The 21,084-nt window shown below is 57.9% G+C and overlaps 6 protein-coding genes across 6 annotated transcripts; 2 read left to right on the top strand and 4 right to left on the bottom strand.

Annotated features, from left to right (window-relative positions):
* Positions 1-649: 649 nt before the first annotated feature.
* Positions 650-1,781, bottom strand: HRG_00976 (epithelial zinc-finger ezf protein-like protein; the record flags this gene model as incomplete). Its single annotated transcript, XM_044859447.1, has 2 exons — positions 650-887; positions 961-1,781. The coding sequence occupies 2 exons, from the start codon at positions 1,779-1,781 to the stop codon at positions 650-652; spliced, it is 1,059 nt and encodes a 352-aa protein (XP_044725847.1).
* A 4,567-nt stretch (positions 1,782-6,348) lies between these two features.
* Positions 6,349-7,365, bottom strand: HRG_00975 (sedoheptulose-1,7-bisphosphatase; the record flags this gene model as incomplete). The annotated part of the gene is made up of 1 exon (XM_044859446.1): positions 6,349-7,365. One exon carries the CDS (start codon positions 7,363-7,365, stop codon positions 6,349-6,351), a length of 1,017 nt encoding a protein of 338 aa, XP_044725846.1.
* Positions 7,366-7,826: 461 nt separating this feature from the next.
* Positions 7,827-11,111, top strand: HRG_00974 (DDHD domain-containing protein; the record flags this gene model as incomplete). The annotated part of the gene is made up of 5 exons (XM_044859445.1): positions 7,827-7,829; positions 7,945-8,563; positions 8,957-9,194; positions 9,245-10,742; positions 10,833-11,111. 5 exons carry the CDS (start codon positions 7,827-7,829, stop codon positions 11,109-11,111), a joined length of 2,637 nt encoding a protein of 878 aa, XP_044725845.1.
* Positions 11,112-11,460: 349 nt separating this feature from the next.
* HRG_00973 (Helical and beta-bridge domain-containing protein) lies at positions 11,461-14,372 on the bottom strand (the record flags this gene model as incomplete). Its single annotated transcript, XM_044859444.1, has 10 exons — positions 11,461-12,816; positions 12,873-12,970; positions 13,022-13,352; positions 13,405-13,521; positions 13,596-13,849; positions 13,909-14,040; positions 14,106-14,125; positions 14,183-14,192; positions 14,255-14,295; positions 14,356-14,372. The coding sequence occupies 10 exons, from the start codon at positions 14,370-14,372 to the stop codon at positions 11,461-11,463; spliced, it is 2,376 nt and encodes a 791-aa protein (XP_044725844.1).
* A 1,981-nt stretch (positions 14,373-16,353) lies between these two features.
* HRG_00972 (dual specificity phosphatase, catalytic domain-containing protein) lies at positions 16,354-18,521 on the top strand (the record flags this gene model as incomplete). Its single annotated transcript, XM_044859443.1, has 4 exons — positions 16,354-16,623; positions 16,777-17,632; positions 17,678-18,157; positions 18,214-18,521. 4 exons carry the CDS (start codon positions 16,354-16,356, stop codon positions 18,519-18,521), a joined length of 1,914 nt encoding a protein of 637 aa, XP_044725843.1.
* A 649-nt stretch (positions 18,522-19,170) lies between these two features.
* On the bottom strand, positions 19,171-20,750 carry HRG_00971 (uncharacterized protein; the record flags this gene model as incomplete). The annotated part of the gene is made up of 6 exons (XM_044859442.1): positions 19,171-19,219; positions 19,285-19,404; positions 19,459-19,735; positions 19,817-20,393; positions 20,453-20,607; positions 20,690-20,750. 6 exons carry the CDS (start codon positions 20,748-20,750, stop codon positions 19,171-19,173), a joined length of 1,239 nt encoding a protein of 412 aa, XP_044725842.1.
* Between the last annotated feature and the right edge of the window lie 334 nt (positions 20,751-21,084).

Here is a 21,084-nt window from a genome sequence, read left to right as displayed (position 1 = left end):
GAGCCCCCGATAACTTTTGTTTGGGCCTCTCCTGGCATACCCATGCGGCAGTGAGCCGTCGTTCGTGGTAACATCAATACCCTCCCATCGCGGGTAGCCTCTGGAGACATGCAGAGAACACAGCAAAGCCGGCGACCTCGATGCAAACCCGCCTGGACAGCCTTCGGAAGGCCCCGACCGAATGTTCGTTCAGTGGGATACCATGTCTGCAAAGAGAAGACCAAAATCCCAATCGCCGCAGCCAGCACGTTGTGCCTGACTCCGCCCCCATATCCAACGCCAGATGACGAATTTCCCCTTCCCCCTTCCCCCTTCCCCCTTGTAACGAGCGGTGGCGCTATCATCGTCTAGACTGTATATCCCTCCAGAACATCGACTATTCGGGACCCTGCTGGATGTCTAGAGACATTGGCAAAAATCAAATATCCACGAAAGCAACGAGGCGAGACGTCGTGTCCATTGATGCGGCTGTCGCTTCATGTCTGATCGCCGCTCAACCCCCGCTCGCCAACCCTCGACTTGTGTCAGGAGAACCACGCAGTTTATGCATGCCTTGACATGAGCTCTTGATATCAATCGAGAGAGACACATCGTGGGAACCCTGGGATGCTCGGGTCACGGACTCGGCGCCATCGAGACACCCCCAGGCCTACCTCTCCCAGGTCCGATCCGGAAGTTGCATCTTTGGTTCCATTTCGGCGTATCTGCTAGCACCGAGCGAATTGGCTAGGCTGGCGGCCATGGGTGGCAGTACCTTGGCAGTCGACGCCTTTCGTGTTGGACTTGGTCGCGCCTCCCTATCTGCTGGGTTCACAGTGCTGTGATCCTCCGAGCGCAGGTCCAGCGTCTCGATATCGAATCTTTTGGAACACCCATCCTCCATGTGCCTGGATGTGTCACGTACATCAGCTCGTGCAAAGGGTTCCAGCGGTGTAGCTGCACCGTCCAGTTGACGCCTACCTTCGTAGCGTGTCCTTTCGGGCAAACAGTCGCCCGCAGTAGTCACAGCGGTGGTTCCGCTCTTTCTTGTGGACGCTTTGGTGATGCCTTTGGAGATCCGTCTTGCGGACAAATTTCTTGGCGCAGCCGCCGACGAGACAGGGAAAGGGATATTCACGCTGCTCGTCGTGGGTTTCCATGTGGGACTTGAAGTTGTAGCTGCGACTGAAGAACTTGCCACAGCCTTGGACGCTACACTGAAAGTTTGCCTCCTCTCTGGTGGTATGCTTGCGCGGAACACGCCGGGGCCTTGACAGGCCTGCCGAGCTGGCCATGGAGTGGGGTGAAGACGACAACTTGGGCTGGCTCGACCCTGAGAGGACATGACTTCCGCAGTTCTGACTCCTCCAGGCCGACGTGGAAGGGGCGGTGTCGTAAGCGCGCGGGGAGACGGCAAACGGAGACAGCGAGGCATCGTATGATGCCTGGAGAGCCCCGGCGACGGGATAGGCTGCGGCGCCAAACGACGGCGCGCCCGATTCCACATCCATCCCGTCTCCCTGCTTCATTTGCCGAGCGAAGCCCCCGGACAAAGTCCTCGAAACACCGGGGCCTGCGGATCTGGAGGCATTGTGCACCAGATGGCTCGACGCGCGTGGCGTGGAGCAGCCCGGGGGGTAACCCCCGCCGTATGGATACGGTACGGGAGAGAGGCCGGCTTCATACTCGACCAATGGGTCGTAGTCGGCAGTCAGCATGCCGGGCGCCGAGGATGGGGAAGGCGTCGGGGCGAGGGCTGCGGAGACGGTGTCGGTATTATATCTCCAGCCAGGGCCGGCCATTGCGCCCGTCGTGGCGAGCGAGGGGTCGGCGCCGAGTCTTTCGCCCATGAAACAAGAAGCATTCAGGGGTCTGGAAAAGCAAGAGTGCTTGTAATGCAGGTTGACGAGGTCGGGACAGGGAGACTGAAGAGAACAGCCGGGGCCAGAGTCACAGGTAGTCGGTTTGGCGAGCCTTTGCGGCGATGGCGACGGCGATGCGATGGCTGACTGGGGGCAGAGGTCCATGTCTAGGAGAAGATGGAACAAGAAGGCGACAAGGATGGAGCGGCTTCTCCGCAGGCTGTTCCGGCGCTCTCGCCGATGACGGCGGATCAACCTTGCCAGGAGATGGCAGCCGGTATCATGGGTCGTGTTGGCGGTCCAAGGTGGTCAAGGCCATCGGAGAGGCGTTTCCATCCGCAACAGCTCGCCCACTAAGACTCGAGCAGAGACACGAACAGGCCAACCAAGCCGAAGAAGAGGCGGGATTAAAATGAGTAGGTGCACTAGCCTGGATATAGCTGATGGGGTTGCTTATAGCAGATAGATAGCCTCCTTCGAAGAAACGGTTGACGACGAGATCTCGGGACAAGGTGTGCGAGCTCGTCGAAAGCGGGAAAGATGGCCTCCTTGCTCTGGGGAGCGGGAGGAAAGCACCGCGTTCAAGGCTCAACGGCGGATAGGTGTCGTAGCAAACCGAGCCGGGCTTTGGAGACGCGGCATTCTGATGCTCCGGGAAGCAGCCGGGCTGGGATGGCGCGAAGCAAGTCGTCTCTCTCACGGGGCGAGCAGGGCGACACCATGTGTTTTCAGCCAAATGAAGAACGGAACGGAGGCCGAGGCCGGCTTGGTGTCATCAGAGGCTTCCTCTACATGGGCGTGGACTCGGAGTGTCTGTCTTTTTGGCATGGGTGAGAAGGTGCTGTACCTACGGTGGCCTGTGGGCGAGTTGAGTACAGTATGTATACACTGTCTGAGGCTGGCCATGGTCGCTGAGAAGGGTCTGGGCTGCGTCGACATGGGGGCCAACCGAGAGTCAGGTCAGGCCATCCATACACTGTCAGGATAAGGTATCGGGCGGGAAGGGGGGCAAGGGCCAGGGGCGGCCTCGAAAGGGCCCTTGGAGGATGGCGGCATGGCACAGTGTCGACTTGCCAGCAGGCAGTCCACGTCCGCTCGATTCCGTGTCCGTGAGACGTGCTCCAGCGTGTGTAGGCAAAGCCGGTAAGTTACAGAGCTTTCCCAGCCCTCCGTCAATGCCGACCTCTCTTCCGCGGGAGACAACAGGTTGGGGGGGACGAGGCTAAGCCGCACAGCCCGGTCGGTGATCTTTACGAGTCGATCGACAAGGCAGTCTGCTCGCTGTGCTTGTTGTTGGCCTGCTGGTCAGCTGTTCGACGAGTGGTTGCGTAACTCGTACCGCACATCAACAGGCGGTTGGCTCGCGACGCCGTGCTGTCGTGTACTGATCTGGAAACAGGCAGGGATGGAGAGGACGGCTCAACTATCACGCATCCTCCACGGGTCTGCAACTCTGCAGAGCGTGAGCCGGCGCCTCTCGTCCCCTCCATCCCCCAGAGAAGTGGAAGCTCGGGGCCAGGACGGGGAAACGCTTCGACGCCCATTGTCCAGAGGTGAGTGACTGATTCGGCAACTCTGAGCCTGACTGTGAGGAACGCCCTACCGCCGAGTGCATGAGAGCTGAAAAGGGCAAGGACCAACAGGCAGGCAGGTCCTTTTTCCCAAAGGCCCGTCGGCGCTGAAAGTTCCAACAAGCATGGCCCAACTAGTTAGTCGGCGGGCGCTTCCCATGCACCGGCGCTCGTAGTCACTCATGACTGTTCGCCTGAGCCTTGGACCGGCGGCGAGTGAGTGCCAAGAGACAAGGCCAGAAGCGCCTTGGTTCGGGCTGGTTTCCCGGCTCGCCTCCAGATCTTCAGCGGGCCAAGAGAGAATGCTATCCGGCTACCGAGCGATCCGGACATGGTGTTTCACGACATGTCACGTCCGAAAAGTTGCACGCCCCGCGAGCTGAGAACGGCCGTGGACAGTGCTCCGAACCGGGCGCCTCGCATGAGTCTATCTGAAGCTGGAGTGTTTGTCAGATGCTACGCAATGACATGTCTTGGTATCGAGTCCAGCACTGCACTGTATGTCTGCTGATGTGTTCTGTATGCATCCCCAGCTTGCGAGTTCGGTGTGCAAAGCCACATGACATGTCAACATGGCATGGCGGCGAGAGGGCATCAAGAGTCACAACTAATTATCGCCCGCGTCCTTGCAGCCCGTGAGTGTGGTCCCGACGGCCGGCAATGCGATGCACTGTAGTATAGCGCGCCGTCGCCCGAGTACTCGTTGGGACTGGAAGCTCTCCCGTCAGCCCCGAGCCTGGCCGGACTGACAGAAAGGCCTGCGCATCCGCCGATGGGAAAAGCAAGGAGGAAACAGGAAAGGAAACAAGCGGGGGGAGATGGCGCCTGGTACTGGAGAGACGTTTGTCAAGGGCATCACCACGGACAGGCGAGGACCCCTGGAGCCGTGTTGGGGACCCAAGCAGGTCGTTCGGCCAGAACGATTTGGATGAAACCTGTGCAATTTCGCTGCATCCAGGATCACCAGATGGCTAGGGACTCATCAGGAATGGTTGCTGGCCCCAGGTTCCAGGTGGGCGGATGGTAATTGGCCCGCCCGACCGCGTGTCTGGAGAGCTGAACGCCTTCATCCACAGCGGCATGAACGCACGTTGACGTGTAGGCATGAAGGAGGTACATACGTACCTACACGTACAGGCAAGGTTGGTCAGCGGGAGAATCGTCACCAACTGCCAAGGCCCGGGCCAGCAAGTCGGTATCTGGACCCAAGTGGTGGTGGCCTGCAGCCCGGTCCTTTTTGACCGCCTCCATTTCTGTCCATCTCGCGCATGCTGAGGAGATTCTTGTCTCGGTATCCGTTGCATGGTTCCGGCGGACTGGGCGGCGATCATCAAGACTGATCAAAGACACCAAGAGCAGCCAATGGCCACCGGGGCTTCTGCCCTCCCCTGTCCCTTTGCAGAACGCGGCCGTAACAGTCGTAGGCTGGTTGGTTGGGGGCCTAGATGATGGAATAGATGGAAGCAATTGGACCCGGGTGGCGAGTACAGTAGACGGATGATTCGAGACACCATCGGCCAGGATGCTTTCCCGCGGGCTGTGTCAGTCGGTGCCGCAGTTGGCAATGAAAGAGAGAGAGGCCATCAGACAAGAGGGCACAACCCAGTCGATTTCTTTTGATTTTCTCACCATGCGGCCATGGTCGATAGGGGCTGAGACGGCACATGCGGTGCGTCCACCCTCTGAGCCAGGATGAGGTCAAAGCCTGTTCGGGTCATCTGCAGCGGGATGATGATATGAAAAGGTGAGTGACCAGAAGGGGGGCGGGGAGAAAAAGAAAAGGTCACCGGTACCCCAGCAGCTACTGTAAGCAGACGAGACAGAGCTGCTGCACCCTGTCCGGAAGCTTCCCGCCATGAAAGGGGGCACAGCACACAGCACAGTATCAAGGGTGCGCCGCCGTACATGCCAAGATATCCCCATTCGTCAACTCTGCACCGAGTCTTACGTACAGTACAGACAAGTTCGTACAATGTACCTATGCCAAGTATTTCTCGGTGGTGCGAACCCAACGTGCTTATTCCATCTCCCGTCGGCGACGATCGACATTTGCTCGGGGCGGTGACCAGTCAAGGCCCGGCAATGGGGACCAACAATCCCGAGGACCGCCATTCAACCAACCGACTGGGTGACTTACAGATTCGGTTTACAGCCGTGCCGTCTCTTTTCTTACTTCAACACTTCTCTAAAGTCTGCGTCCAACCCACCTCGGCGATCCACCGGCCGGCATAGACAGAACGGTTGTCTAGCCATCAGACTCGCGGCCAGGCAGACGATTGAAAGCAGAAACCCAGGTAGCCGGGCCCTCGTGAGCAGCCGGAGCAAAGCGTTGGCCGACGGTATCCCGTTCCACCAGCCACGTCCCACCCAGATATCGGCGCCGGCGGTTTGAAGACGGAGCTCGCGGCACCTGGTCCTCTGCACTGCACGCACATGCGCGGCACTCGACCAAGAGGGAACGGGGCCTACAGCACTGAGTGTACAGACAGTCTTGGGAGTCAACGACTGGCGCCGTTTGACAAGTCAGAAGACGGCTGTGCTGCATCCCACGACTTCAGCCTCGCTGGTTCCTTGACTCGGCCGGTACCTTGTACGTACGCATGCCGAACAGGCATTGCAAGTACAGTATCATGATCATCTTGTCCCCCAGAAGGGCGCTCAGCCCTGTGGGAAAAGTGTGTCTGGCTGGCATCTGCTTGTCGGCGTCGACCGGCACCTTTCTTCTCCGACGGGCTGCGTTGCGTTGGAAATCCGTGCTTGTAGGAGCATTGCACTACTGTGAGAACCAGCCAGCTGACGCGCGGCGCTGCTCGGAAAACTTGTTGCTGACGATCCAAAACGGCGCTGGAGAACCAGCCCCCCATCTCATCCCCCCACCATTCTGAAAGCCTTGCATGGCATGGCGGCTGCGTCTTCTGACGCATGGCCCCGTTGGCCTAAGGCCCCTCGGTCGACCGCCTCTCGGGAGGACCTTCAGCTCCTGTCTCGGCGACGTGAGGCCTGCACATCTCCCGTGTCGCAAAATCAACCTCATCCGCAGTGCCGCATATCAAGCCGGCTCTGTCATCACAGCTCTCGAGCGGCTGGGATAATATTTCCTCGCCACTGGCGGGGTCGACTGCCTTTCCTCCGGCGCACTCGACGACGAGGGCAATGGGACACAGCTCGTACAAGCGGCGCAACTTTGCACCACTGGCGAAGGTGACGGGGGAAAGGTAGATGCCATGGCCCTTGACAAGGGCGTGCACCACGTCAGGTACCAGGCCGCCACTATACCTCAGCGTGTACTTTTCGTCCACGTAGTGTCTGACGAGGCGCATGTAGGGTGGGCTCTCTGCCGCAGCGCGTAAGTTGGCTGGGGCGAAGTACCGGGCGGTGGAGGACGGGTCGGCGAACCGGACATGGGGCCGCAGGATCTGCCACTTGCCCTGCTCTCCCAGTGCCATCTCCACACAGGCCGGTTCAGCGCCGGGAACGCGCAGAGCGACGAAGGCCGTGGTGCGCGGCCCGTAGACCCCCAAGACGGCGGCGACTTGCTTATCGGCCGGCGGTTGACGCAGCGACGACGCGCCGTCCCAGATGCCAACAATGGTGCCAACGGTCCAGTTGGAGGCGATGATGGAGCTCCCATCGAGGGGGTCGAAGGCGACCGTGTACCGTTCCGGCTGGTCCCCTTTGCTGCCTGCGGGCCGCTCAATGGGCTCTTCCTCGCTGCTGGCCGCGACGACGGATGGGCAGCTCGCGAGCGCTTGCCGGACGAGCTCCTCTGCCGAAACGTCGACGTTGAGCTGGTCGTCGCCAAAGGCATTGGCCGTGCCGGCGAGTGTGACCTGGTGCGATTGGCGCAGCGTCTGCGCAATACGCCAGATGCTGTCCAGCAAGGCCGGGAGCACCGAGTTGCAGAGGGCCGGGCGCCTGAGCGACGGCAAGAGCTGCTCAAGCTGGCTCTGCATGGCAAGAGAGGTCAGGCTTTCGAAAAGGCAGGGATTGTCAGTCAGTTCTCTGAGCTCGCGGTTGTGCTTGAATGGGGGATCCCCGGGGTATCAGTGGTTCTCGTACGCCTTGTTTACTTGCGAGGGTTCAACAAGAGCGGGATGAGGACAGAAGAGAGAGGATTCGTGCCCCGTGGATTCGTGCCCCGTAGATTCGTGCCCCGTAGATTCGTGCCCCGTATCCACGACCTACCTACCTACCCTGCAGCCAGTTCCCCGCACTCCGTCTCATGCACTTTTGCACAGCATATCCTGCTCCACCACGTGTTTTGCGTCGCAACCCCTTGCCCGTTGAACCAACCACGTCATCCTTCCTCCTGCAATCGACCGGCCCTCTTCGACAACGGATAAAATTGTCACGCTCCAATTTGCCTTCCTGGCCCGGTTCTCTGGATCATGATACCCCCGCTTCCGCTGTCGCCATGGTCCGCGATTGACTCGTGGATCTGCCGGTAGAAGGCCACCAGCCCCATCAATTGGGAGTGACTGCATCTCGTCGAATCGTTGCCCTTGCCCGCATCGACCCGCCGCCGTACACAGTGCCTCGCCCTCGTGTCCCGCACAAGTGTCCTCGGCATCGTTATGGCCTCTGCAAAGCATACGTTCGGCGCCAAGTGCCGCCTCGCCCCGGTCCCGCGCCAGCCTCATGACAATGGCATGCCCTCCGTCGATGCCCAGTTCTTCTACTCGTCCCTCATTCCCATCGATGACCCCTTGTCTACCAGCCCTACCGTTGGCGGCTATGATTCAAAGTCATCCAGGCGACAACTTCGTCCTTTCGGCCGCGGCGACAATGGTGCTCTTGACAAGGCATGGCTGACCCTTGGGTCCGATGCTGACCGCCACCACCACCGCCAAGCTAGAGCCGGCCACGACCACGCACCGGACGTGATCAAGGATGCCGCGGAATTCATGGCGCAGCTTGTGCAAACGCTCGCGCGCAAGCATTGGGAAAAGCATCGTCCCGCATCTCGCTCCCATCATCCCTCCGGACCGGCCGCACAAGCCCTAGTGAGCGCTGCTACGGCCCCATGCTGCTCCGAGCTCTCCGTGGACGTCTCTCAAGCGCTTCACAACGGCTTCTGTAGCCTCGCCAGAAAACAGATCGTCGAGCTAGGCCTGGATAATGTCGTCCAGGAAGTTGTCGCCGCCATGAATGGTATGCGCAAGTCCGCAGATGATTCGACAGACGCACACCGGGGGAGGCCCAAAGTTGTCTCTCCCAATCGTCCGAGAGGAGACTTTGTCGCCTATGCTATGCCTAGAGGCCCTCTGCCGCAACCAAAACTTACCGTCGATGGCGACAAGGAGAATGAGCTCGGAAGTCAGCCCGCATGTGACGTGCCCGACTCTCAGAGGCATCCGCAGCTGATCACCCAAAACGCCAATGGCTCATTCCCGTCTGCAAGTCCAATCAACACTCGCAGCCCTATTCGCGCGTCCGGTAGCGACGGCGGCATCTCGGGCAAGCCGTTTATTCGTGTTGAAAGCATTGATGCATCAACGCCATCTGCTCCCTCGTCGCTTCCACGCACTGATACCCCATCAGCAGGAAGATCCCCGGTCAAGGACCAGGGCAATGACGCGACCTCGGATGATACCACCAAGGGCCGGTCTTCTGAGCCCGTGAATCCGCCAAAGGCGACCAGTCGCGGTAGACAACCGGTGGAGATTGTAGTTGGCGTGTCCCGGTTGCACAAAGTGTCTCTTCCTACGCTGCAGATGAAGCCAATATACTGGTCCCCCATCAACGACATTGCAGTCGTGATGAGGGCAACCTGGTTTTACAGGTCGGTCATCTCACCTAGTCAAGGCCTTGCGCTTGCTAATCATCACTCAGAGATACAATGATGCCGGTGGCTCCGGCTGTAGCCAACCAGCTCGAAGCTGGGTATCAAGAGCTGCGACCGTGGACAGAGACTTGGAATGATGAAATACGATGTGCTCTTGAGGTTGGCCCGCTCGGCGAAGAGAAAATTTCGCACTGTCTCTGGCCCGAGAACTCGAACCAGTTGGGCGGGGCCAAGGACGGCGAGCCCGAGCCCGAGTCCGCGATAGCTTCGGATCCCTTTTGCGCCGCGCGCTGTTTTCATGGTGAAGCTGCAGCACAAGGGTCTATCGAGCCTGCTCTGGAAGGGCGATCGGCCGCCAAGGAGCCGCCAAGCCGGCCGTTTGCGAGTTACCATGTTGTTTACAAAGACAGCACACACGCGTTCCTCCTGAAGCCAAGCCTCAAGCCCTCGGCCTATTACGGAAGGAAGCCTGTGCAGAAGATTACAAAGGGCATCACGGTTGGTGTTCCAGTTACTCGGGGATTTGACAGGCAAGCTTGGGAGCGCCTCCATGACAAAGCGCAAGCACCGAACAAGCCGGGTGCCTCCGCGGCCCAGGAATCCCATGAGAGTAGCGGGCCCGGCGCCTGCCCCGCTTGCAAGGCAGAGAAAGACCGCGGCCAGGTCACCGATCTCGTCCTCGTGGCACACGGCATTGGCCAGAAATTCGCAGAGAGGGTAGAGAGCTTCCACTTCACTCACGCCATCAATGGGTTTCGCCGGGCCGTGAACATGGAAATGGCCAACCCCATCGTTCAGCGAGTCCTCCGCAGGGACCAGAACGGCCTCATGATTTTGCCTTTGAATTGGAGGATGGGACTGTCGTTTGAAGACGGCGGCCCGCTTCGCGAGGAAGACATGTCGGAGTATGCCCCTGATGCGTTTGCGCTCAAGGACATTGAGCCAGATACCATCCCCGCCATCCGCAGCATGATGTCGGACGTCATGTTCGACATACCATTCTACATGTCTCACCACAAGAGCAAGATGATCAACGCACTCGTGTCCGAGGCAAACCGCGTGTATCGCCTGTGGTGTCGAAACAACCCCGGGTTCGCCGAGAGAGGGCGCGTGCACCTCATTGCGCATTCGCTGGGGAGCGCCATGGCCCTGGATGTGCTGTCACGTCAGCCTACGTGTGTGCCAAGCTTGAACATGTCCCATCCCGAGCCGGAGACGCCGCACTTCGAGTTTGACACAAAGAACCTGTTTCTTGTGGGCAGCCCGGCTGGATTCTTCCTCTTGCTTGAGCGAGGCGCTCTCATGCCTCGGCGCGGGCGTCAAAAGCCTGGCGCCGATCCTGGCGATGTGACTGCCAAGAATGTCGTGGCGAACGCGGGTACTTTCGGATGTCTGGCTGTGGACAATATCTACAACGTCCTCGCAAAGGAGGATCCTATTGCCTATCTGCTAAACGGAGCCGTGGACCCCGCGTACTCGGCGAGCCTCAAGACCGCTTATGTCCCCAGCACGTCGACTTCCCTCCTCAAGTCACTGGGCGATGCCGTGCGCCACGTCGTGCCTGGCATGTCGCCGGTGCCCGACCGCCTGGTCGTCCCGCACGAGCGGCCTCTCACGGTGCGACTCCCGTCGCAGTTGGAGATGGAGGTGCATGACTTTACACGTGAAGAAATTGCCGAAAAGAAGGCTTTTCTTCTCAACGACAACGGACAGATAGATTGGTTCCTGCGATCTGGAGGTGGCCCGCTCGAGATTCAGTACCTCAACATGCTCAGCGCGCACTCCAGCTACTGGTACAACCAGGACTTTATTCGCATGCTCTGCATTGAGATTGGTCGGCAGCCTGGCCGGGCCAACACGCTACCAGCGATGCGAGCCGTCAAGGCGACCAAGCGTTTCTCGCCTGCAAAGTAGGGAGAGGGTTGCACTTCGCTTTACCGGCATCGCTCTTCCTCGTCTCCCTCGACATCTGCAAGCGAAGGCGTTTTGACTTGGCGATGGGTGCATGTGAAAGTGCGAGGCTCAGCACACAACAGCTTCAGGTCGGGAGCGGGCACTTCGGTTGCATACGAAGTGGAGGTTGCCGTGAGGTACACGCTGACAGGTCACCATCATGCCATGTAAAAAAGCACGGGCTCTGTGGGAAGCCAACGAGTTTGCCCCGCAGGGTTTGCGGTGTCTAACGAAAGAGCCCGTCAGGCTTGCTATGCTTTTTTCCAAGGACAAAGTCACCGACCATCTATAGTCGCTGATGGTTCCGGGACTAGAAGCCATCCAGGTCCATCATGTCCCTATCCAGCTCCTCGTCATCGTATTCATAACTGTTGATGGCGGCAAGGTCCTGCGCTGTAGGATAGCGCGCGGCCTCTTCCTGCTCGCGCCTCTTCTCCATGTCCATCTTGTCCTGTTGCTGTTTGAGGTCTTTGTATCCCCAGGTGCTGATACCCTCCTGGTCCTTGGCCCGAAACGGCTGAGCCATAGTCCTCAGAAACCTCCTGGCACTGCTGACCGCCATGTCAGTGCTCAGATTGACGTCTGCCTCGAGCAGTCCCTGGTTGATCCATTTGGGCAGCTGAGTTCTTTTCTTCTGGAACCGGCGATCGGCAAGAACCATGATCCCGTAGTCATCCTTGCCTCGCAATACTCGACCGAGACATTGCGCGGCGTGGCGCATAGCATCGAAAGACAAAAAGTCGTTTTCCTTGATGCGGTATGTTTCCCGCAAGAACTCGAGCCTTGCTTTGAGGATTCTCGACTCGGTGTACTGGAATGGGACCCCGATGCACAGCACGGTCCGACCGTACTGATGGTCGAAATCGATACCCTCCGAGACCTTTCCACGGGCGACGCACAGCAGAATGGCTCCGCGTCCATTGCAACAGGCGGTTCGGTACGTCTCGAGGGCCAGGGACGTCTCTTGCGCGTCGGGTGTCTCGACCAAGATCAGCTTGTACTTCCAGACCTCGTCCAGAATCCCCATGCCCTGCCACATGCTGATGATGGACTCCATGTACAGATATGATGGGAAAAACACGACCAAGCCGTCGGGTGTGATCTTTGCAAACTCCGTCAGCAGCGTGCCGTAGTTCCGAACCACGCTGGGCTCGTTTCGGACTTGGAAGCTGGTGGAGATGGAGGCCTGGTCACTGCCGCGGGTGACTATCATAGGCAAGAATGACCTTCGGGCCAGGGTGATGCTGTAGGACTCTTGGATGACGGTTGAAAAGTCGAGCATCTTGGGGTACATCTCGAGAGGGGAGATGGTGCCCGAGGTGATAATGACAGAGTAGAACCTCTCGAAGACTGGCCGAATCGCGATGGCGGCATCCAGACAGGTAAAGTGAAAGATGGGGTTGGGGACCTCGGCCGTGTCTGACTCGTACGGTTCCAGGATGAGCAGGAAACCCTTTTCATAGGTTGCTACCAGTGTGGCGAACGTGGCCACCTCTTGCAGAGGTTGGTAATCCTCGATGTTGGTTAGCTCCAGTGTCCGCACTAGAGACGTCAAGCGCTCTGCGCAGAATCTCAGAGGCTTCTTTTCGATGAAAGTATGCTCTCTGAGATGAGCCAGAAAGGATGGAGGCGTTTCCGAGATGACTTGGCGAACTTTCATGCGCGTCTACAATCACTCAGTTTGAGGGTTTCGACAATGGAGACCCATCCAGGGAGCCTGACCTTGAGATATTCGATGAAGCGCTTCAAAAAGGCAACAAAGTGCTCGGCCCGCCTGATGTTTCCCGGAACGGCTTCTTTGAGTAGATCCTCGGGTAGAGCTGCGGCGCTTGTTAGCCTCGTCCTGATGCAAGGGAGATGATTCTTCTGACCGGGATTGGACATGAAAGCGTCTTCCTGCCGGGCTTCTTCGGCGTCGCGAAGGCCTTGGACGAGCTTTTGGTACTCGTTCTGAAGCTGCTCTTGATCAGTGTCTCGCATTTCTGCGATTTTACGCTCCAGGTTCTGTGCCCCTCGAGTTGCCTTGCGCAGAGACTCCTCGGTGATGTCTGTGCTTAGAGCCTCGATGCAGACATTGTCGATGTTGTGCGCCTCGTCAAAAACTACTATGCAGTCCTTGGAAAAGTCCTGTGAGACTCGCTCGGCAATCTTGGGATCCAAGAGGTAGTGGTACGAAAAGATGACGACGTTGCAGTATTGCATCTGGCGCACCAAGGTCAGGCCCCGGTCTTCCCTAGCGTTGCAATCCGCTTACCATTCTCCGGGCCGTAAAGTATGGACACTGCTTGTGCTCCTCGCCGTAGCGAAGGATACCATCGAATGTCCAGACTCCATTAGGAATCAAGTTGTGCGGCTCCAGAAGGTCTAGGTTCTGCGCGCGGGAGTCAGCGCCCTGCCTCGCACGTCAAAAGCAATGAACAGACTGAGGGAGAGGGTTTGCCCTACATCGTGGTAGACACAGACATCCACACTCTCACCCCGGTCTTTCTTCTCCTTGACGAAACCAGCCGTCAAGCTCCTGCAACGAGCGTCGACGATTGAGCCACTCTTCTCACGCTTGACTGATGGATGGAGACACAGGTTCTTTCGACTGGTCAGTCCGAGGCCGCGAAAATCCTCTTCGTAGCCAAGCTGTTCTGCCCGGTACTTCATGAGCGATTCTAGCTCAACAAGGGCCTTTTCGATCTCGGACATTGTTCCTGAAGGGGAGTCAGCTGGGCCAATAGAGATAGATAGGGCGGGAATAGGCGGCGCGAACGTGAGCAATAGATGAGCTTTCGCCTCTCCGGCATGTTCTGTTGGTAGGCGACGATGAGAGAGAGCAGAGACACCGTCTTTCCGGTCCCGGAAGGCATCTCCAAGACGCAGTGCCCGCCAGCGTCGAGAGTTTCTGATTTGACGCCGCACGCGTTAGTGCCTGGGCAGAAGAATCAGGCAGAGGGGCTTTGAGAATACTTTTGAGATCGCACATGTAGCTTGTGGGTGAAAGACCAGTCAGCTCAAGACCACGCCAAAGTGCCTGAAGTACTCACGCATACTGCTCTTGTAAGCCACGGCTTGTCAGTAAAGGCACGACGGTAGAATGTACGGGCGACTGCACATACCGGGATATATCCTTGGGTATGGGAATAAAACCGGCAGGCCACTGCTTTAAGGGTTAGCCCGTTCTGGAGAGGCAGCCGTAATGCTTGACGCGGTTTCTTACTCAATGTCAAACTTCATGTTGGCGGCCTACACAGGGCTGAGATTGCCCTGGGGAGCCGGGAGTTTGCGTGATGGGCGAGCGCTGCAACATGCCGTGAGTGACGGGCGACGTGACGAGACTTGGTGCCACGGCGCGATGTCACGTGATGAGAATTGCCATGGAAGGGTGGGGAGTGGGGCTCTGGCAGGTGAAGCAAAAAGTGGGCTTGTCAGTCCATAATGTCGAGGTACCTGTTGGTGGTTTAATGTGGAATGCACCCAAGTTATGACTTTACAGTAGAGCAGAGAGCTTGATGAGTAAATCGCTTGGCGAATCGAAGAGTGAGCCTGTAGCTGATGGTGCTGCAGTTGCAGCTCAAGGATATTTGCAAGCTATCTTGGGTACTTTGTAGGTACAGTAGATACCTAGGTAGGTACCTATATACCCGTACCTTTTACGTGTACAAGTTTGCACAGTCCGCCTCTGCGGGGCTGGTGCCACTGTAGCTGCCTGCTGGCCCCAGGTGCCCAAGGCACGCATCTTGGCAATTGGCAGTGGACTGGACGCTCTTAGCTGGCTGCGACCTCGATCCGTCTTCGTCCGCCAACCCCGGTGCCGAATTTCAACCACCACGCGTGTTGCACTGGGCCGTATGTATCGATTGACCAGTGCGTGTGCACCCACTGTACTTGGGCCTGGTTCTCACCACCCTTGGCTGTGTGGTCGAAAATGCAAGTAGGCGCAGGCATGCATGTATCGAGGTACTGCACGGTCGAATGTAGGCACTTAGATACCTTACGGTACCTACCTTAAACCTAGGTATCTACCCACACACCAAAGTAAGGTACCTAGGTAATACCTACCTATTTAGTTAGGTACCTCTCCGCACGCTTGGCAAGACCGCCTTTCTCGGCAGCGGTGTGGCCACAGCACCACTGCTCCGTGCACGCTCGGCACACACCGACCTATAGCCTATAGCCCTCGTGCTAGCTAGTAGGTACTAAACAGCGCAGACACACGTTCCTCATGTCGGGTGGGCGCCGTCTGCCTTGGTACTGCACTATCACCGGCATTCGAGTGTCGAGTGGTTGATTGGCAAATTCACCTGAGCCAGGGTACCGACCCGTTGCATGTACAGATGTACTGTAGTACTAAACCCATAGGCACGCACATCACTACGCTGCACAGCGCTGCACCACCCACCACCCACCACCCACCACCACACCACCCACTCACAACCTCAAACCACAAAACCACCAGCCCGTGGCTCTCCCCGCCTCTTCTCCGCCCCTTCTCCTCTCCTCTTCTCCCCTGCCGTCCCTCCCCTCGTCCATCTCATTTGCCTCTTCCTCCCGCATCCGCATCCAGAATTTATCCCTCTCCGCGGATCTTGCTCTCCTATGATTCCCTCTACCTGCAATTGCCCCGTCATCCATTAATTAATGACAGTCACACACGGCCCATCGCCAAACGACGCTTGCTTGCCCTGTTCGACTCGTATCGTCTGCCGCCGCGAACAAACTCCGGCCGGTTGTCGATTGGGAGCCATATCTCGTCTCCACTCGTCCAGGCCGTACCGGAACCCCACCCCGGGGCAACGACCGGTCGACCTTGTCCAGCCTCGGAGCTTCCCGCCTGGGGCCCGACCCGACACTTCTCCCGGCATATAATAATCCAAAGTCGATTGCCTCTCGAGTCCTGGTCTTCGTCGTGTCTGTCCAGGCATGACTTCGAACCAAAAGTCGCGTGCGTCACTCCCATTCATACTACATTGCACTCTCGTCAAACCCGACTTTCCCTCTTATTCACTGTCAACGACTTGAATCTTGGTCTGACGTTGCCCACGGCAGTTGCAAACTCGCCACGGCCCAGAGACAGTGCAGTCGTATCTTGCCTCCGACGACTTCCCCGAGCGTAGCATTCTCCTATATCCTGTCCTGAATCTTGTCGGTCAATTGCCTTTCTCTCTGCGTCGCATGAACTCGACCTACATCATACCCAGTGCAGCCGTAGCCCGCCATGGCTACCATCACCTTGTCGAGACCTCTCCCTCCCCATAGCGCCACTCCCGACATCGCCTCGTCCATCACCTCGCCACGCACCCTCGAGGATGTCGGCTCGTCGTCCGCCACTCACTCGCCTCAATGTCCGGCTCCCATACCCAACAAACACGTTCCTGTCTGCCCCACGGGACCCCCCAAAGCTGGCGACCTCGATACGCCGCCCGCCTCCCCACAGAGCTCCGACGAGGTCCAGCAAAGCTCCTTGCTCTACCCTCCGGACGGCCACGTGCGTGTTGATTCCGGCCATCTCTCTATATACGAAATCGGTGCGCATCAAGTTGCCCGAGCTGTGGACTTCGCTGCCAGGCAACCGCTTCCCCCGCCCTCCTTGGTCTTCCCGTGGTTACATGGCCTCCATCCCAACAATCAAATGCAACAGACATTCTTCATGGGCCGTCGCCGCTCTCCGAGGAGGACCCCGTCGTGCCTCAGGGGCGTCACTCTCGTCAAGGCCAACGGCGACCTCAGCACGGGGCGTTTGAAAGGCGCGGTTGCGCCAGACGAGTTTCTGCGCCGAGCCCCCCCTGCTGGATTCATTGAGGCAGACCCGACGGATGGATTTTCCGTTCGGAATTTCCAGATCCAGCCGGCCAAGATGGCCTTCACATCGGACATTGTCGTCTATGGCGACGACCCAACCGAGGTGCACAAGGCAGCGTGGGACATCTCGGCGGCCCAGGTCCAGTGGCGAGAGCTTCACGCGGCTCGGGGACAGGTTCTCCCGGAGTATAACACATTTGTTTGCACGAGCACTGTCAGGGACTTCGAAGAGAACTACCCTGACCTCATATCCATTGACACCAAAGGCAGTCTCACCGGCAGGGTCCTGGACTTTGTTCACCAAGAACGGAGGGAGATGTGGGACATGACCAAGGCTTCCGAGATATCTCCCAACGTCTTTATGGGCCCAACACCCGAGTCCCAGAGTCCAGAAGAACAGCAGTTCGATGTCTTGATCGAGTGTTGTGACTTTGGTCGGCTGAACCCAGCTGTCTTGCAGTTGATTGCCGAGAGCATGGACGAGGCACTCCCCCAGTCGTTCCTGGATTTCCCCTCGTCCGGGAGCATATTACCCCCAACCTGGTCGCACGACGAGGCCGACGGCATTCTTGAAACTTGTCGTTGGATTTACCACTTATCTCATGGGACTTGTCCGAAACCGCGTGACGCCTCCACTGGGCGACACGATACAGACTCGGGAGAGCTCTCTGACCGGGAGGCAATACCGGTGCAGAGTAAGCCTCGGAAGATACTCATTCATTGTGCTGATGGATACACAGAGTCCACCATGCTGGGGATAGCCTACTTTAGCTACAGCACGGGCCGTCCGGTACCAGATGCATGGCTTCACCTCCACACATCCAAGCGCAGAAACTTTTTTGCGTACCCGACTGATGTGGCTCTATTGACTGCTATAGCGCCCCGTCTCCTGCGCGAGTCTCCGCTGTGCGCCGGCCAAACCTTACTGGACATAACGAATATGATTAAGAGTGAACCGAGGTGGCTTCCGGGCCTGGACGGGTCTCTTCCCAGTAGAATCTTGGATTACTTATATCTTGGGAACCTAGGCCACGCCAATAACCCCGATCTCTTGACGCAGCTTGGTATCAAGCAGCTTCTTAGCGTCGGAGAGGAAGCCGCTTGGAGGGACGGCGCCATGGACGCCTGGGGCCGAGATAATGTGTGCGTGGTGCAAGGGGTACAGGACAATGGGATTGACCCGTTGACGGACGAGTTTGCTCGGTGTCTCGAGTTTATTGGTGAGTTATATCTGCCGTTTCGGGCAGCCTCCTGCTAACCAGACTACCATCCGTAGACCGGGGCAGACGCAAGGGGACAGCAACGCTGGTCCACTGCCGAGTGGGAGTCTCTCGGAGCGCCACGATCTGCATCGTCGAAGTCATGCGGGCCCTGAGCATGACCTTTCCGCGCGCGTATTGCTTTGTCAGGGCTCGACGCCTCAACGTCATCATCCAGCCGCACTTGCGGTTTGCTTACGAGCTTCTGCGGTGGGAAGAATGGCTCCAACAAAACGGGGACCCAAACAAATCGATGAAGAGAGAGCTGGAATGGGGAGAGATTGCTCGTGAAATCGCGCTCATGAACCGTCCATATTCCAGATGATGACCAGATGAAGTCACACAGCTTGTGCTATTACAAGATATGCCAGTATTGTTTATTGCATGGCGCATCATTGGGGAAAGGCGATTTCAAATCTCAAAGATTGTGGACGGCGAACCGTTTTTGTTTATCAACACGCGAAATGTACGACAATAACGTGCGAGGTCAGAAGCTCGATGATTCAAGGTGCGAAATAGCAACAACTTGTATATGGAAGAAAACTAAGTCGGCACCATTGTGCATGACTCCGTCAAAGAAACAAGGCATCGATACATGGTTGAGCAGCCAACTGGCTGCATGCAATGACCATACACGGACTCAGGGGGTGACACCTGACAATGCGCAAGCAAAGTGCCAACGAGGCAGGCAGTGAAACGAAGAGACGAAGGTAGCCGATCAACCGCGACAACCCAATGAGAGATGATGGCAAAGACGTTGTGGCCTCTCAACCGCTCTGGTCGACTGCCACGCTCTTCAAGGTTCCGCACCCGCGGACACACATGTAAGGAAAGGCACGAGAGGGCGGGAAACCTGTGATGCAATATAGTGAAGTTGTCCAAGACGCTCGCTCTAGGAATCATGCAAAGAGACGTCACACATTCACGTCAATGCTGCTGCCAAAGTCGTAACAATCCTCGGATAAAGCGGCCGTTTAGCCCCCATACGCAGACGCGTCGTTCCGGTCGTCCCCTTCCAAGACCCTGATTCTCGTTAGCTGCCAAGGCGACCGAAAAGCACACATGTTTGCGCTCGACTGTTGACTCACGTGAACTGTTTGACCAGGTAGCCCTCGCCGCCGTTCTCCATGTCGATGTTGTAGACGTAGAAGCCGCCATCGCTCGTCACCACCATGACCTGGGGGCTGCTGCTGCTCATAGCCACAACACTGCGGAGTGGAGCCGCGGGCGCCCCCCCTGTCGAGCGAACCGGACCTCCTGACGTCGCAGATTTGGGTATCTTGATGTACGCAAAGTCTCTCAAGGGCTCCCACATTTCTGTCACCGACTGGGGTAGGTACGAGCCCACCACGCCAGCGACTCCCCGACCCATCATCTGCGAAGAGCGCCGGAGCATGTTGCTGAATGAGCCGCTCTGTCTCCGATGGCCATCTTTGTTGGGCCCAACAGGGCTGCTGCTCATCCCATGTTCCGCCGCATCACTCCGCGGAGACTCCGCCAAGCTATTGCCTGGAGAGTCAGCATCGTCATGGCTCCTCGCTCGTGACCAGCGGTCCAGTCTCGGCGAGCCGGGTGGCTCTATAGGGGCTCCTGCCGGAGTCGTATGCCCCGGAGGCACACCGAGACGAAATATATGGATCGTGTCCGACGCGGAAGAAACACATAGCAGCGTAGAGCTGAGGTTGAAGGACATGCTGTAAATGGTCGACGGATAGGTTCCGCGCCTGAACTGATACAGCTTCTGGCCTCGCGGGACCGAAAAGACTCGGATGATGGTGCCCGTCTCGCTGGCTGTAGCGAGCAGTGTCCCTTCGTTGTTGAGGCACATGCAGCACAAGGGCGATCGATGCGCCTCGATAACGTTGACGGCCTTGAGGGTCAACGTGTCGAAAACAAGAACCTCGCCCGACGTCGGTGCAATGTATGTAGACTGGGGAGGCGCGTGGGACGGCCGCTTGGATACCGAATCCTCACGAGGTTTGGGCAACGGGTAGGCGATGAAGCAATTCTCGGACGAAGGCGACAGCGCACATATGGCCGTAGGGTTCGGAGACGTGGGGATCGTGTAAAGAAGGCTCATGTTGCTTATGTCGTAGAGGTAGATCTCCTCCTCCAGGACCACGGCGAGTCGCTTTCTGTTCAAGCGCACGGCGAGGACGGCAGAAGGAAAGGTAAGCTCACAGATCACAGATGCTCTCTGGAAAAGGATTGGCCGGTGAGCGAGGAAGAGTCGCGGAGAGGGGAGGGCAGACACACCTTTGTGTTCTGAATGATCAAATGGCGCGGAGAGAGGATTAGAGCGACGAGGGATGTAGAAAAGAGCATCTCAATGATTGCGATGTTTCCGTCATCGCTGCTGAAGATTCGGGAGAACGGTTCCGTATGGTAGATGCGAAAGCCCTTGGAGGTACCTGCAGAGACCACACTTGAATCAGAAGCAGCCTTTGTAAGACTAGGTTACAAGCACGTAAGTGCGAAAGCGATGGCACCCACCAACGGCGAGACAGCTGTGGTCCTGGTTGAAAGTGATGAAGTTCAGCGATGGGCTGGCCATTTCGACGTCCTCCAGCGCAGCGGAGCTGGAGGAGCCAGGGGAGGCTCGCGAGGGAGCGGATGTAGCGCCGAGAGACTAAAGCTTTGACTCGACAAGCCACCAAACAAGCTGCGGTGAGCTATGCAGGGCGCTGCGTCGGACGGCTGGCGTCGTCACTTGCGAAGCTCTGGCGACGATGGAGCAGGACAGGGAAGCGGATGCTAGCGTGGCAGGGAGCTGCTCGAGGGGGCGTCCAGCCAGTGCGGTCGAGCGAGTTGGACTTGGGGTAGAAGGAGAGAAGGGGAGGCCGAGGTAGGGTCGAGATGCCGTCGCGGAGTGTGGAAGAAGATAGGGA

The sequence above is a fragment of the Hirsutella rhossiliensis genome, assembly GCF_020360975.1.
Source record: "Hirsutella rhossiliensis strain HR02 chromosome Unknown scaffold00001, whole genome shotgun sequence".
Lineage (NCBI taxonomy): Eukaryota > Fungi > Ascomycota > Sordariomycetes > Hypocreales > Ophiocordycipitaceae > Hirsutella > Hirsutella rhossiliensis.
This window is presented reverse-complemented; position numbering and strand designations above follow the sequence as displayed.